This window comes from Cetorhinus maximus, chromosome 24 (assembly GCF_964194155.1).
Source record: "Cetorhinus maximus chromosome 24, sCetMax3.hap1.1, whole genome shotgun sequence".
Classification (NCBI taxonomy): Eukaryota; Metazoa; Chordata; class Chondrichthyes; order Lamniformes; family Cetorhinidae; genus Cetorhinus; species Cetorhinus maximus.
The window spans coordinates 45,183,680-45,200,444 of NC_135902.1; the positions used below are offsets into that span (position 1 = coordinate 45,183,680).

General features: G+C 40.5%; 1 protein-coding gene across 1 annotated transcript in view; it reads left to right on the top strand.

The window, feature by feature from the left end:
* Positions 1 to 16,765, top strand: part of LOC144699540 (dynein axonemal heavy chain 17-like) — a 785,608-nt gene that overhangs the window by 754,766 nt on the left and 14,077 nt on the right. Inside the window, 5 exon segments of the mRNA XM_078570587.1 lie at positions 2,066 to 2,293; positions 4,655 to 4,846; positions 9,051 to 9,230; positions 10,585 to 10,767; positions 13,150 to 13,332. Coding sequence (XP_078426713.1) covers positions 2,066 to 2,293; positions 4,655 to 4,846; positions 9,051 to 9,230; positions 10,585 to 10,767; positions 13,150 to 13,332 — 966 coding nt within the window.

The following is a 16,765-nucleotide window of genomic DNA, read 5'->3' on the forward strand; positions in this document are numbered from 1 at the left end:
ACAAATGGGCCTAAGGTCGCAACTTTCGGACCAGAAAAGTGTCCAATCCACCTCAGAATACCCTGAAAGGGCAAGGCGTTCCAAAAATTTGAGTAATACGTGAAGGTAGCAGTTTCACACTACTACTATGCAGTAGCAACATGAGTGGTATTTCCCATTAGCTGAATGCTGCTGTCAAGCCAAAAATACGTTCTGCCTACTGCACAAATGAGTGTTGTGGCATATGAATTTCAGTGCTTGGGTGATGCCAGGTACATAGGACATGGATCCCAACAATTGGCAGATCGTATCAAACAGCATGTCTCTTTGGATCTTTGCAATAAGGTACTGGCTGTACTCAGCCCGTGCTTGCAAAACTCAGACTTCTTGGCCCTGGAAGACTAACTTTTCCGTCATTCACTCTCTCCTGAATTTTCACCCTATCATAGACCTTTCTTTGGTCCTTGACCTACAATTCCTTACTCAAAACCTATTACATCTCTAACTTTTCACATTTTCACCTTCCTTCAGTTCTAAAGAGTCATATTCAGTTTGAAACATTAACTCTGTTTCTCTCGACATGGATGGTGCTGGACTTGCTGAATATTTCCAGCACTCTGTTTTTATTTCGGACTTGTGTGATATTATTTGATAGGGTGTAAAGGTCTATGAATTTGAACAAGATTTTAAAAACCTTACTGAGGTGTTGCTAATGGAAGAATTTAAAAGTGGTGTCTCTCTTGCAATAAGGATATCTCTGGAAGATCAGAAAGTTTATAGAAGAGAGGCTGCATAATATAGTCTCACAAGCATGTTAGCAATATGCCATTATTTGTGAACTCACACAGATATTGGAGATAAGAGATCAGATCAAAGTGATGAGAATAGCCTGGGGCAGGAAATAGATTCTCTATAGAGTAGTAAGAGAGACAGTCCGGAGGCTAAATTTGATTCAAGGGTCATGTCATAAAAAAGGACACGTAAAGGTAGAATGCTGGAAATTAAAGGGTAAAAGCTTTGGTATTTGTAAGATGACACAGTGCTGCTCTAGAAATTACTGTCCCAGTGCGTGAAAATGCTGACAAACTTATAGGTTCTCCTGTATTCAATATTAGAGGGATACAGGGTGCAGGAAATTACAGGTCCCGTAATTGTGGGGATTGTGCCTAATTTGTCCATTGATTTTTTTTTTTGAGAAACGATTTTGACCAGAGATAAAGTATTGCCTTACGCAGTGGTTCCAGAACAACCTGCTGAGGCTGTGAAAATTGTGGTTGTGCAGGAAAAATTAAGTGACTTAGAAGAATCAATAGTTTCCTGTAATCCTGCTATGAAAATTTCCATTTCAACTAGAAGATATATGCAAAGAGTTAGAAAATCAAACTGCTAATGAGAAAAGGAAATTGGAGCATTTGGCTAAAAACGGTTAATGGCAGTTGGAGATTAATTAAAGCTGTCTGAATTATACACGCAGGCAGAAATTGAGCAAGGTGTAACAAAGCAAATAACAACAGTACTCAAAGCTAATGATGAAACAAAGGTGCATGGGCAACTCTAAACCACATCTGTGCAACCATGGTAAATACTTGATGGAAAATTAAAAGCTCTTCAATGTGTGACTGTGGTCACCCAAAGATTAACCATGGAACATTTAATGACTTAATGCCTGATTCACTAATATGGAGGAAGTATCACAGCAATACACTCCACTATCCTGATGCAATTATCTGGCTTAACCACCTGAATATAAAATTATAGTTGTTCTCTACATCTACATCAGCCAAAAGGAAGAAGAGTCTGCTGACCAATAGACTGCGCTGTTTTGTCTGGGTCTACTGCTCTTCTACTTTTATTTATCTTCTCATGTAGTCAAATGGAGCAGGAGTCCAGGCCACTGCTGCCCTGGGCTCAAAACTACCTGATCATCTACCTCCTCTTCCACAGGGCCGACCTGTTTTACAGCACAAATTTTGAGCAACTGATGTTTATCCAAACAGTGCTGGATAAATGTAGGATGATGAATGTCTATAATATATTTCTAGAATAGTTGATCAGTTCCTTATCTATTGTACCAAATCTTTTGCAGAACATTCATCTAGTTGCTAAATGGCTGAGTACATTGGATAAGAAAGTGGAAAGATATAGTTTTGGCAGTCATGAAGATTATCGTGTTTTTATGACAGCTGAGCCAGCTGGGACACCTGATGCACATATTATTCCACAGGGATTACTGGAAAATTCCATTAAAATCACCAACGAGCCCCCAACTGGCATGTATGCTAACCTTCACAAAGCTTTGGATTTGTTCAACCAGGTATAAAAACAATTGGAATGTTCTTGAGTTTAATTGTATCTTAATTATTGAAGCTTTTCTAAATACAAATATCAGATTTTTTTTCATTTTCCCATCAGTTCAGATATCAGAATTTGAAATTTAACATTGGGATGCAAATAACATTTTAATAAATACAGTAATGTTTGGACACAATTGATTTTAAAATATCTGCTTTCCCATACTTAAATTTACAATAAAGTTGAAATTTTAAAAAAAATAAATGTTAAGCTATATTGCATAGCTTTATATTTTTTTATTCAGTGCTGGTGAGTCCAACCATTGTTGCCCATCCCTAAATGCCCGTAAGATGGTGGTGGTGAGCTACCTTCTTAATACAATTGAGTGTAATTGATAATTAATAAAGTAATTGGCAAAAGGAGCAAAAGCAACATGAAAAAAATCTTTTTCATGCAGCAAGTGGCTAAGGTCTGGAATGCACTGCCTGAGATTGTGGTGGAGGCAGGTTCAATCAAAGCATTCAAAAGGGAATTAGACTGAAAAGGAAGAATCTACAGGATTATGGGGAGAAGGCGGGAGAATGGCACTAAGTGAATCGCTCATTCGGACAGCCAGTGCAGACACATTGGGCCAAATAGCCTCCTTCTGCGCTATAACCACTCTGTGATTCTTAATGGTTTCCTAAGCCATTTCAGTGAGCAGTTACAAATCAACCATGTTGCTGTGGGTCTGGAGTCACATAGGACAGACAAGGTAAGGATCACTGCAGCTGCCTGGTGAAGATAGTCACACAGTGCTCTTAGGTAGGAAGTTCCAGGATTTTGACTCAACTATGATAAAGGAACGGATGACGTGTGACTTACAAGGGATCTTGGAGATGGTGGTTTTACCACTATTTGAGAAGAGTTGTCTCCAATCTTCTGCAGTTTATCCCATTTCAGTAAACAACATTTTGAAGTGGAAGCTAAAACAGTGCAAGTTTTCTGTAATGTACTATATAATACATTGCTACACTGTAATTACAATATCAAGTTTTAACATTTGGGCAAGTGGGAAGTTAAAAGCTGCAGGTTACTTAGCCACTCAGAACTTGACTCTTTCCCACCATTTCTGATTTTACCCTGCAGGTCCTGCAAGCAAATAAAACCCTCATCTAGAGCAGGAAGAAGCCTCATGAATTTATATAAATCAGAATCCTATTTGTCAATAACACACTAATGGCATTTTAACTGAACCTGAGAGGGGAAAATGCTATGACTTCCCAGAAGGCTAAAGCAGATTTGTAGTCTGAAGCCTGCCTCCAACATAAGTCGCATCCCATTATACCCACTACCTCCAGTCCCTTCACTGGCTAGGCCAAAAATGCTCACAGGATAATTGCAGACAAGACAGGCCACTCTCCCCGTCTTAATTAATCCATCTAAAAGAACACCACAGTCTCTCCATCACTGCAGCCAGTTAGAACCATAGAAAAGTTACAGCACAGAAGGAGGCCATTCAGTCCATCTTGTCCATGCCAGCCCAAGGACACCCAAGTGCCCTTTCTAATCCCACCTTCCTGCACCCGGCCCATAGCCCTGCAGCTTACAGCACTTTAGGTGCAGATCCAGATACTTTTTAAAAGAGTTTAAAGTTTCTGCCTCTACCACCAACTTGGCCAGCGAATTCCAGACATCCACTACCCGCTACGTAAAAATGTTCTTCTTCGTATCCCCCCTACACCTTCTGCCACTTATCTTGAATCTATGTTCCCTGGTTCTAGAATTCTCCACCAAGGGAAACAATTTTATCCTGTCCACTCTATCTATTCCCCTCATAATTTTGTACACCTCAATCAAGTCACCTCTCAACCTTCTTTGTTCTAAGGAAAATAACCCCAACCTATCCAATCTCTCCTCGTAGCTACACTTTTCTAACTCTGGCAACATTCTTGTAAACCTGTCACCAAAAGTTGTCTATTAAATGGACATAAAATCACTGTGATATTACCCTGATTTCCAAAGATGCATGACCAACAAATGCTATGCATTGCAGTAAATGCCAGTTATAAAACCACTATGTTCTCTTACTACGTTGCAGATTATAAATACAAGGTAGGAAGTCATATGTAGTATCAAGAGTACAATGCACTGCTAATTCTCAATGGTGCAACCTGCTATTATAAACTTCTGGATTTTTGGTCAAACCTATGAGAATATGGTGAGACATATATTTGGCTAATTAATTCTTTTATATATGTGTAATTGTTTATTTTTGCTGGGACCTTTAAACAACAATAATGTAAATTTCTTGATATTAGCAATTTACATTCTTTATATTAATCATAATAATCAATTTTATTTATAGTTAGAGACCTTAATTATTTACTTCATGTTAATGTAGGACACCTTGGAGATGTGTTCCAAAGAATCGGAATTTAAGTACATCCTTTTTGCTCTCTGTTATTTTCATGCTGTGGTTGCTGAGAGGCGTAAATTTGGAGCACAAGGATGGAACAGAGCCTATCCATTTAACAATGGAGACCTTACAATTTCTGTCTATGTACTGTTCAACTACTTGGAAGCTAATCCTAAGGTACAGCTTTCAGAGTTCACATTACTAGTTTTGTAGATCACAGTTTATATGATAGAAGAAAAGTAAAAATTAATTTTAATCTGTAACATGCTAAATTTCTGTGATGAAAGTGACAAACGTTAATGCTAGGGAGTTGTTTTTTTTTTCATTTTATAAACTGGATGGTGGAATTTAACACACAATTTATTTCCTCTGACCCCCCCGCCCTGTCTTCATATAGGTTTCAATATAAACCTCCTTTTAGTAGGTGACTAGGAGTAAAACTAGATGAAATAAAGGTGGGAAAAGAGTTGATGAATAGAACTAACTGAACAATGGGATCTTGCTTTAAACTGTAGATATCATCAGGTCCTGACTGCTCTCTTAACCGCTGCCCTGTGTGGGAGGTTCATATAGCTTTTCTGCCAGACAAAACCTAGCAGGAAGAGGACCTGGAGCCAGAAAAGGATCAGGAAGATTGTGTATTTTTTCTGTTGTTCCTTATGGGCCAGGAAGCACAGGAGTACTCTGCTTTTAAAATTTACTCAGAAATAGCAGATGAAGCTAATTAATAAGGCAGCAGGGCTTTATAAATAGAGGCATAATGTACAAAAGCCAGGAAATTATTCTAAACCTATATACAACTCATGTTCAGCCCCATTTGGAATATAGGCTGGGATTTTCCAGACCCGCCATGGCTTGGAGGGGAACTTGCAAGTGATGGTGTTCCCATGAATCTGCTGCCCTTGTCCTTCTAGGTAGTTGAGTTCACAGGTTTGGAAGATACTGTCGAAGGAGCCTTGGTAAGTTCTTGCAGTGAATCTTGTAAATGGTACACATTGCTGACACTGTGTGTCAGCGGTGGAAGGAGTGAATGTTTAAGGTGGTGGATGAGGTAATAATCAAGCAGGTTGCTTTGTTATGGATGGCGTCAAGCTTCTTGAGTGTTATTGGAGCTGCACTCCTCCAGGCAAGTGGAGAGTATCCCATCACGTTCCTGACTTGTGCCCTGTAGAGGGTTGACAGATTTTGAAGAGTCAAGAGGTGAGTCACTCAGCGCAGAATTCCCAGCCTCTGACCTGCTCTTGTAGCCATAATATTTATATGGCTGATTCAGTGCAGTTTCTTGTCAATGGTGACCCCCCAGGACGTTGATAGTGGAGGAATTCAGCGATGATGATGCCATTGAATGTCAAGGGGAGGTGGTTAGATTCTCTCTTGTTGGAGATGGTCATTGCCTGGCACTTGTGTATCGCAAATGTTACTTGTCACCTATCAGCCCAAGCTTGAATGTTGTCCAGGTCTTGCTTGCTTATGTACCTGGACTGCTTCAGTATCTGAGGAGTCAGGGCTTAAGAATGCAAGAAGGCTGGTGCTGAATGGTACTGAACATTGTACTATCATTAGCGAGCATCCCCAGTTCTGACCTTATGATGGAAGGAAGGTTATTGATGAAGCAGTTGAAGATGGTTGGGTCTGTGACACTACCCTGAGGAACTCTTGCAGCAATGCCCTGGGACTGAGACTGACCTCCAATAACTACAAATATCTTCCTTTGCGCTAGGTATGACACTAACCAATGGAGAGTTTTCCCCCAATGCCACACTCAGTCAAATGCTTAATGTCAAGGCAAGTCCCTCTCACCTCAGCTGTTAAGTTCAGCTCTTTTGTCCAAGTTTGGGCCAAGGCTCTAATGAGGTCAGGAGCTGAGTGGCCCTGTCAGAACATAAATAGAACAGATTATTGCCGAGTAAATGCCACTTGATAGCACTGTCGACGACTCCTTCCATCATTTTACTGATGATCAAGAGTAGACTGATGGGGCAGTAATTGGTCAGGTTGAATTGTCCTGCTTATTCTGGGCAGGACATACCTGGGCAATTTTCCACATAGACGTTTAGACAGCAATGTTGTAGCTGTAGTGGAACAGGTTGGCTAGGGGTGGGGCTGGTTCTGGAGCACAAGTTTTCAAAACTACTACTGGAATGTTGTCAGAGCCCACAGCCTTTACAGTATCCATTGTCTTCAGCCATTTCTTGATATCATGTGGAGTGAATCGAATTGGCTAAAGATTGGCATCTGTGATGCTGGGGATATCAGGAAGAGGCTGAGATGGAAAAATCCACTCAGCACTTCTGGCTGAAGATGGTTAAAAATGTTTTAGTCTTGTCATTTGCACTGATGTGCTGAGCTCCCCCATTATTGAGGATGGGGATATCTGTGCATCATCTCCTCCACCTGGTTGTTTAATTGTTGACCATGAATGGTGGCAGGATTGCAGAGCTTATTTCTGATTCATTGGTTGTGGTATTGTTTAACTCTGTTTATCATATTCTGCTTCCACTGTTTGTGATGCAAGTAGTTCTGTGTTGTCGCTTCATCAGGTTGACAACTCATTTTTAGATATTCCTGGTGCTGTTCCTGGCATGCCTTCTTGCACTATTCGTTGAAGCTCTGGCTTGATGGTAATGGTAGAGTGAGGGATATGCCGAGCCATGAGGCTACAGATAGTAGTTGAATACAATCCTGCTGCTGCTGATGGCCCACAGCATCTCATGGATGCCCAGTTTTGCATTGTTAGTTCTGTTCAAAATCTATCACATTTAGCATGGTGTTAGTGCCACACAAGATGGATGGTACTCTCAATGTGAAGACAGCGTTAGGGTTAGGGTTATCAATATTGTCATGGACAGATGCATCTGCAACAGGTAGATTGGTAAGGATGAGGTCAAGTAGATTTTCCCTCTTGTTGGTTCCCACACCACCTGCTGCAGATCCAGTCTAGCAGCTATGTCCTTCAGCACTCAGCAAGCTTGGCAAGTAATGGTGCTAGCAAGCCACTCTTGGTGATGGACACTGAAATCTCCAACAAGAGTACATTCTGTGTCCTAGCCACCCTCAATGCTTCTTCCGTGGTGTTCAAAGTGCTGATCCATCAATGAGGGAGCATTGTGGGGACCAGCGGAGGTCAGTGGGGGCGGAGCGGGGCAGTGGCAGTTTGTGGTACTCAGCAGGAGGTTTCCTTGCCTATGTTTGACTTGATGCCATGAGACTTCATGGGATCTGGTGTCAATGTTGAGGACTCCCAGGGCAACTCCCTCCCAACTGTATACCACTATGTCGCTGCCTCTGGTGGGTCTGTCCTGCCAGTGGGACAGGACATACCCGGGGATGGTGATGGTGGTGTCTGGGACATTGTCCGTAAGAGATGATTTGGTGCATATGACTATGTGAGACTGTTGCTTGACAATTCTGTGAGACAGTTCTCCCAGTTTCCAGGAGGACAATGCAGGGTTGATAGGGCTGGGTTTGCTGTTGTCATTTCCAGTGCCTAGGTAGATGCTGGGTGGTGCATCTGGTTTCATTCCTTTTTGACTTTTCTGTAGTGGTTTTATACAACAGAGTGGCTTGCTTGGCCATTTTAGAGGGCATTTAACAGTCAACCACATTGCTGTAGGTCTGGAGTCACATGTTGGCCAGACTAGTTAAGGATGGCAGATTTCCTTCCCTAAAAGGTATTAGTGAACCATATGGTTTTTTGCCACAAGTGACAATGGTTTCATGGTCACCATTATTGGGACTAGCTTCTAATTCTAGATTAATTAATTTATTGAATTTAAATTCCACCATCTGCTATGGTGGGTTTTGATCACATCATTCCCAGATCCACTGGATTACTAGTCCATTGACATTACCACTATACCACCACCTCCCCAATTGCCAGTGGGAGATTGCCAATAGGAATTTTGTCCTGAGATTCATGTTCATAAGAATGATATTGGGACTGTCCAAAATCAAAGTGTGTGTTACTATAATTATACTATAAATCTGGGTTCGATGTAAACCTTGAGTCCCAGGGTGAAAAGGACACTCTTCTAACTCAGTGCCTTAGATCAACTCACCACATGGATTTATGGGGCAAAAACTAATGGCAGTAGGACAAAATAATCATGGGTTTGTCACTCTCAAGACACGATCTGAAGTTTTTATTAATTGACAATCCAACTTGATATTGTTGTTATAACTACTATACACTGACAGAAGGGCTGGATGGTTTGTAGAATCACAGGTTAGCAATGCCTGAGATATGTTGCATTGTTGATCTATTGGCTGGAATAATCCTGAGCTAAATATTATTCATATTCATTAATATATTTCTTCACTGTTTAAAAAATGAACTCACCATCTACACTTTTTAATCATGGTAAACTCTGTTTAATATTAGGTTCCCTGGGATGATTTACGATATCTCTTTGGTGAAATAATGTATGGAGGCCACATCACTGATGATTGGGATCGCAAACTGTGTCGTACCTATCTGGAAGAATACATCAAAATTGAAATGCTGGATGGAGAACTTTTGCTTGCACCGGGCTTCCCTATCCCGCCCAACTCTGATTATAAAGTAAGCTAAACTTCTAAAAGAATATGGCGCACTATTGTCACATCTCAAAATTAAATGTTGCTCTGCTTTTTTTTTAAAGTTCATCCCAGCAGCTAGTCTTCGTGAATTGTGGTAGCATAGGTCTTACATTGTATCAAAGCATGTTAAGATCACACCATAAATAACTTAAAGATCCCATAGATTGCTAATGAGTAGATAAACAAAAATTGTAGAATTTGCATATTTTAGTGGAGCTAGTTGGGGTTAGGGGAGTCATGATTGCCCTTAATCATCTCGAGGTCAGTTAACAGTTTTGTGGAACCACCTCCATTGCATTCCTGGGAACATCTGTCACCCATCTTTGGCCTCACAGTGCATCCTGCAAGTCTGTGCGGTTCTTTGTTCGGACTTCAGACTGGATAAGTGGGCATTCCCCAGTTCCCAGCTTGGTTCCCTTCATGCTAAGTCAGCCAAATCTCAAATAAAAACAGAAAGTGCTGGAAATATTCAGTAGGTCTGGCAGCAACTGTGGAGAGATACAGGCAGGGATCTTCCTTGCCCACCGGTGTCGGACGTGTTCGGTGGCATGAGCAGCCAATATGGCGTGATCGGTTTCACAAAGGAGTGAAACCAGTTCGCGATTGGCTGCTCAGCCCGCCAACGCCAGGCCATGTTCTCTGCCATCGGATGTCAGGAACCTCTTTGTAATAATAAGATGGGCTTTTACAACAATCCGGTAGTGTCATGACGATTATTAATGACTAGTATTTTATTCCAGATTCATTAATTAATTGAATTTAAATTCCCGCAGCTGCCATAGTACAATTTGAACGCACGTATCTGGAGCATTTGTCCAGGCCTCTGGATTACTAGTCCAATAGCGTTACCATTACGCAATCAGGGATTGGAGAACAGGATTCCGGAGACAATTGTGAAGATGGGGACTTTACAAGGGTTGGCTTGTTAGGTCAAAGGAAACCTATTGCTCCCCTTGGCCTACAAGCAGTGTTGCAAAGGCATTCACCTTATAAATCTGGCTCTTCACGCATCCATTTAGCTGTCAAGTTTCCCAGTGTCTGGGAAACCAGGCCAACTATGGTTTAAAGTAGAAATCCTGTTAGATTTGAGGCACGCAGCCTCTTTAAAGGTTTCAAAGACCTATCTGTTTTCTGAGTAGATTGGCTGCCTGCTCTTCATCCTGCATCTGTTAAAACCAGGAGCATTCAAGGCAGGTTGAGTTTTTGTTTGAAATTTTTAACATTTTAATTTCCTACCCGTCCTCAATCTACCTGTTTTTTTGGTGTTAAAGTCAAACCCAATGTTCTCCTATTTGTCTCTAAAAAACATGACATAAATTTCCATTTGTTGTTAAAAGGGCTATCATGATTATGTGAATGAGATGTTGCCACCTGAGAGCCCATACTTGTATGGCCTACACCCAAATGCAGAAATTGGATTTCTGACAGTGATCTCCGAAAAACTGTTTCGCACAGTCCTTGAGTTGCAGCCAAAAGAATCTACTGGAGAGAGTGGTGCTGGGACAACTAGGGAGGAAAAGGTAATTTTTACCTTTAAAACTAACATAATTTTATAAAACGTATTACCTTCTTTAAAGACACTTCTTAAAATATTACTCTTTCTTTTTATAAAAAAAGGAAGTCAATTAAAAACTCAAAATATGCAGTCTTTTCAACAAAAGTTGTGTGCTAAATTGTGTGATAAAATGTAATGAGTAAAATTACAGAGTCACTAGAGCCAAAGTAAGGCTTGGGCTAGTAGAGAGGAGAGCTGGACTTAGATTTAGCAGCAGAGAGGGCAATCTCAGAAGCAGACCAAGTAATTTGGTTTTACAAAATACTAGCAAAATCAGCAGAGCCGACCAAGAGGCAGAGAGCTCCAGAAAGGAAACATGGTCATTATGGTAAGTGACTAGGAGCTGTGGATTTGGATGCCCTTGTACACAGATCACAGGTACAAAAATTAATCAATCATGCTATTAAAATGTTGACCTTTATCTCAGTGGATTTGTATTCAAAGGGGTGGAAGTTATGCATGTGCATTTTGCATATTAACATCTGATAGAGTGGTGAATTTAGAGTCAATAGTAGCCTTCAAAAGAGAATTGGATGAATGCTTGAAGAATAAAAGTAATGCACGGCTATGTGGTAAGGGTGAGGGACTAGGTCAAACTGGATTGCTCTTCGAAAGCTGGCACACATAGGTGGGCCAAATAACTTCCTCTGTACTGTGCTCCAATGTATAGAGCCTTGGACTGACCCCATCTAAAATACTGAGTTCAGTTTTGGGCAATCAATCTCAGAAAAAATATATTGACATTGGAGGTGATATAGTGTAGGTTCATCAGAATTGCAATAGATCTTGAAAGAATTAAATTGAGGAGAGGTTGCATAAACTTGCATATTATTCCCCTGAGTTTAGACAGTTGAGGGGTGATTTAATTGAAGTCTTTAAATGATTAAACAACTTGATAGGGTAGATATAGAGAAATGATTTCCTCTGGTGAAGAAATCTAGAACAAGAGGGCACCGCCTTAAAATTAGAGCTAGGCCTTTAAAAGTGAAATCAGTTAACATTTTTTTCGCACAAAGTATAGCGATAATCTGGAACTCTCTCTTCCAAAACGCTGTGGATGGTGGGTGAATTGAAACTTTCAAGACTGAAACTGATGTTATTATGTAGGGATATGAATGAATATGTAATAAAGGTGGATAAATGGAACTAATGTACAAATCATCAATAATTTGAATGAGAAGCTGAAAGGGCTATCCTGTTTTTTAAATTCTTTCATGGTACATGGGCGTCGCTGGCTAGACCAGCATTTATATTGTCCATCCTACTTGCCCTTGAGAAGGTGTTGGTGAGCCGCTTTTTGAACCACAGTTATCAATGTGATGTAGGTACACCTGGATAGAGTTCCAGGTTTTTGATCCAGCGACAGTGACGGAATGGCTATATAGTTCCACGTCAGTAGCTAGGAGGGAAACTTGCAGGTGGTGGTGTTCCCATGCATCTGCTGCCCTTGTCCTTCTAGGTGGTAGAGGTCACAGGTTAGAAAAGTCCTGTCATAGAAGCCTTGATGAAATGCTGCAGTGCATCTTGCAGATGGTACACACTGCTGCCACTGCACATCGGTGGCAGAGGGAGTGGATGTTGAAGGTGTTGGATGGTGCACCAATCAAGCAGGTTGCTTTGTCCTGAATGGTGCACCAATCAAGCAGGTTGCTTTGTCCTGAATGGTGTCGAGCTTCTTGAGTATTGTTGGAGCTGCACTCATCGAGGTAAGTGGAGTGTATTCCATCACACTCCTGACTTGTGTCTTGCAGGGGTGGTGGACAGGCTTTGGAGATTCAGGAGGTGAGTTACTCCCCATAGAATCCCCAGCCTCTGACCTGCTCTTGTAGCCACAGTATTTATATGGTTGGTCCAGCAATGGTAATACCACTGAAAGTTGTGGGGAGATGGTTGAATTCTCTCTTATTGGAGATGGTCATTGCCTGGCACTTGTGTGACATGAACGTTACTTGCCACTTATCAGCCCAAGCCTGGATGTTATCCAGGTCTTGCTGCAAATGCACACAGACTGCTTCAGTCCTATGGCAGATCATGGCTTGTTTTTTGGTCTTCTAGCTCTAGCCTCCTGTGCATATTCTCCTCAACTATCATGGCTACATTGTCAGGAAGTCATTCCTTAAAAACCCTTTACCTTGCTTTTCTCTGCCCACTTTCAAAAGTCTATCGCCTATCGTTTTCATTGCTACTTAACCTATATACTGCATTTAGTGTGAATAATAGAAAGAGGAATTTAGGAATTTATCATGAGTGTGTTAGTATTTGTATAACATCGCTGACTGTAATTTGTCCCTCCAATATTGTAAAATCTTACATATAAATGGAATTTAATAATACTGTTGATATTCAGGTTAAGTCAGTCTTGGATGAAATCCTGGAAAAACTACCAGAGAGTTTTAATATGCATGAGATCATGGCTAAAGTGGAAGAAAGGACACCCTATGTGGTAGTGGCTTTCCAGGAATGTGAAAGAACAAACATACTGACTACAGAAATGAAACGATCTTTGAAGGAGCTGAATCTAGGACTGAAGGTTTGGTCATACTTAAAAATATTTGACTTTATTTTTCTCTCCTTTTTGGAGAGGAAGTGCTGATTTCTTGAATTTAAAAACCATATTCAAAATAAGGACATCCAATGGTTAGGCTGTTTTTAGGTCACATGAGCTCCATACTGAACTTCCCAAAGGCAAGTTTACACCTGCCTTTTTCCAGACACCACCCTTCCCAGCTGCTCTTGATCAGGGTGTGTGTATATATTTATAGTTCTTGTTTTGTAGGTTTCAAAAGATTATATGTCTATGCTTTTTGTTTAATTGATTTGTTTGAATTGTGGCAAGGAGAGGGCATAAATTACAGGGGTCCTGTTTATGGGAGAACTAAAGCAGAAATAGAAATGCAGGAAACAGGATATGGCAATTATATTTGTCTCTGAAGACATGTTTATTTCACTAACAAGGACAAGGTGCATGGAGTAGTTCAATGGGGAAAGGGAAGTATAAATGGAGAAATAGTTAGCATTTCATATGCAGGACTAGTAATGAAGAGGCCTGGACTAATGATCTGGAGAGATGAATTCAAATAGACCACAAACAACTGGTGGGATTTAAAATTAATTAAATAAACCTGGAATTGAAAAGCTAATATCAATAATGGTGAACATGTATCTATTTGATTGTCGTAAAAACCCACCTGGGTTCCCTAATGTCCCTAGGAAAGGAAATCTGTTGTTTGTACCTGCCTATATGTGACTCCAGACCCAGAGCAATGTAGTTAAATCTGAATTGACAAGCTATTTATCACTGAGAGACTAGTGAAGATATTTCTCAGGCATTGACAATATTTATGATGGAAGAGACCAGTAGATTGAAAACAAGCCAATGGGGTCCACATATTCCAAAAAGACCATCAAACAGATTTAAGGCACTATAGAGCCATTAATTTTGTTTCAGCTCTGTACAAAATAATTTATTATTAGGAGTAAATTCAAGGATTATACCAAAAATCCCTAGTAAACAACAGCCAGCTTGGCTTCAGAAGGAAAAACTATGCCTAAAGAATCTCTTCAACTTCTTTTGAGATAGGAAAATCCCACCTGAACACGTCCCTTAGCTTCTTTGTGCAAAAGGCAATCCAAGTGGATTATGGATAACCATTCATTCTGGTGTACCTTGATTTTCAAAAGGTATTTAGCAAAGTTGTACATGAAAGTCTGATGGCTAAGCTCAAAGACGTGAAGGATCTTGAACAAATCTTTGGGAAAGATAAGGAATTGGCTGAAACATTGAAAGCAATATAGACTTGTTAGGAGTTATAGGTGAATAAAATAGGGTACCCCAGAGCTGTGTTCGGACTATACTGTTTCTAATTCCCATCAATGGCTTGCATTCAGAAACTTAATGCAAAGTTATCACATTTGCAAAAAGCAAACTAAAAGGATAGTGGAATCAAAAGTGGCAAATCATAAATTTAAATATATGTACATGTAAGAGCAGTGCCAGATGAAATTGAATGCTTATCCAGTGCAAACTGTTTTATAAACCCCTTCCTCCTGCCTCCTCCATCCATACCTCAACAACAAGCGCAAGGAACTCATGGACCTCTTTAAGCCTCCAAGATTGAGACACTGCCACTTCCTCGCCCTATCCCATTGAGATCATCTAATGTTCCCCACACCTAAGACATTTACTCACATTGTTCTCTAGTTTCTCTCCTATCTCCACTCATGTCCTCTCTAGGCTTATTTTGTCCATGGGACTCACATCCTCCTCCTCCCTCAATTCTATTCCTATTAAACTGCTAACTACCCACCTCCCTTCATGGTCCCCATTTTAGCTGATTTTATTAACCATTCTCTCTTCTCTGATACTGTCCCTCTCTCCTCCAAATCAGCCATCATCAGCCCTCTCCTCAAGCAAACAACCCATGACCGCACTGTCCTCACAAATTAATGCCCCATCTCCAACCTGTTTTCCTCTCCAAAGTCCTTGAATGTGCTGTCACCTCCCAAATTCGTGTCCATCTTTCTCAAAACTACATAATTAGGCTGTGAGATAGTGTCCTCTGCAGCCAGGAACAAGAATTCCAAAAGGTATATTACCTACCCAGTAAGGGATATCTCACAGCAGCTGGAGAGAAACATGGAAATGGAGGGGATAAATCCAGTTGTCATGGTCCTTGGTAGAACAAAGACATAGGTAGGAACAGGGAGAAGGTCCTAATGAAACAGCATCAGAAGTTGGGCTCTAAATTAAAAAACAGATCCTTGAGGGTAATAATCTCTGGATTATTGCCTAAACCACATACAAATTGGCATGGGAGCAGACAGATCGGGAGAATTAACGCATGGCTAAATACTGTTGTGGGATCGAGGCATTCCTTTTCATGGAGCACTGGCATCAGTTCTGGGACAGGATGGAACTAAACTGATCATCACTTCCACCTGAAATGGGATGGAACCTGTGTCCTGTCAGAAAGGGTAAATAGTGAGGTGGCAAAGGCTTTAAATTGGTCATTGTGGGGGATGGATCTACAAGAAATGTAGCAACCTAAATGTAAACAAAAGAGAGCAGGAGAGCTTAGGAAAGAATAAATAAGCAAGGACATTAATAGCAAGGGAATAAGTAGTTATAGAACGGGAGTTTAAAAAGTTGAGGAAACCCTATTAAAAATTAGTTTAAATGATTGTATGTATATATATATATTTAACCACCTAATGGTAGAAGGGAGGTGGAAGAAGAAATATGCAGACAAATTAGGAATTGAGTAAAAAACATTGAATAATAATCATGGGGAATTTCAGAGGTAGGTAAAGGGGATAGGGAATGGAGTTCCTACATAGATTTAAGGTAATTGGTAGAAGGATTAGAGGGGACATGAGGAAAACATTTTCACTCAGAGGATGGTAGGCATCTGGAATTCACTGCCCTAACTAAGTTGGTGGTTGAGGCTGAAATGCTCAACTCATTTAAAAGGTACCTGGATCTGCATCTGAAGTAACCTGCAAGGCCATGGGGGACCAGGTGCTGGAAAGTGGGATTAAAATGAGCGGCTAGTTTCTTTTTTCTCTTTTTGGCTGGCGCAGACACGATGGGCTGAATAGTCTCTTTCTGCACTGTAACTTTTCTATGGTTCTTTTTAATGTGTACAGCTCTCTTTTCTAACCCAATATGTAAAATGCCCGAGAAGGGAAGATTCACCATTGGCTCTAATAATGGGAAATGAACCAGAGCAGATGAAAGAAGTAAAAATAGTGCAACATCTAGCCAAGAATGACCATAATATAATACACTTTAAGATGGTTGTAGAGAAGGACATAAGTATGATGAAAACCAAGTGAGTAGATTGGAGGAAAGGTGTTTTTGAGGGTCTCAGAATAGAACTTGGAAAAATACAATGGGCAACCATATTGGCAAACAACAAACTAGAACAACATTTAAAGTGGTGTTCAACAGGTTGTAGGAAAAA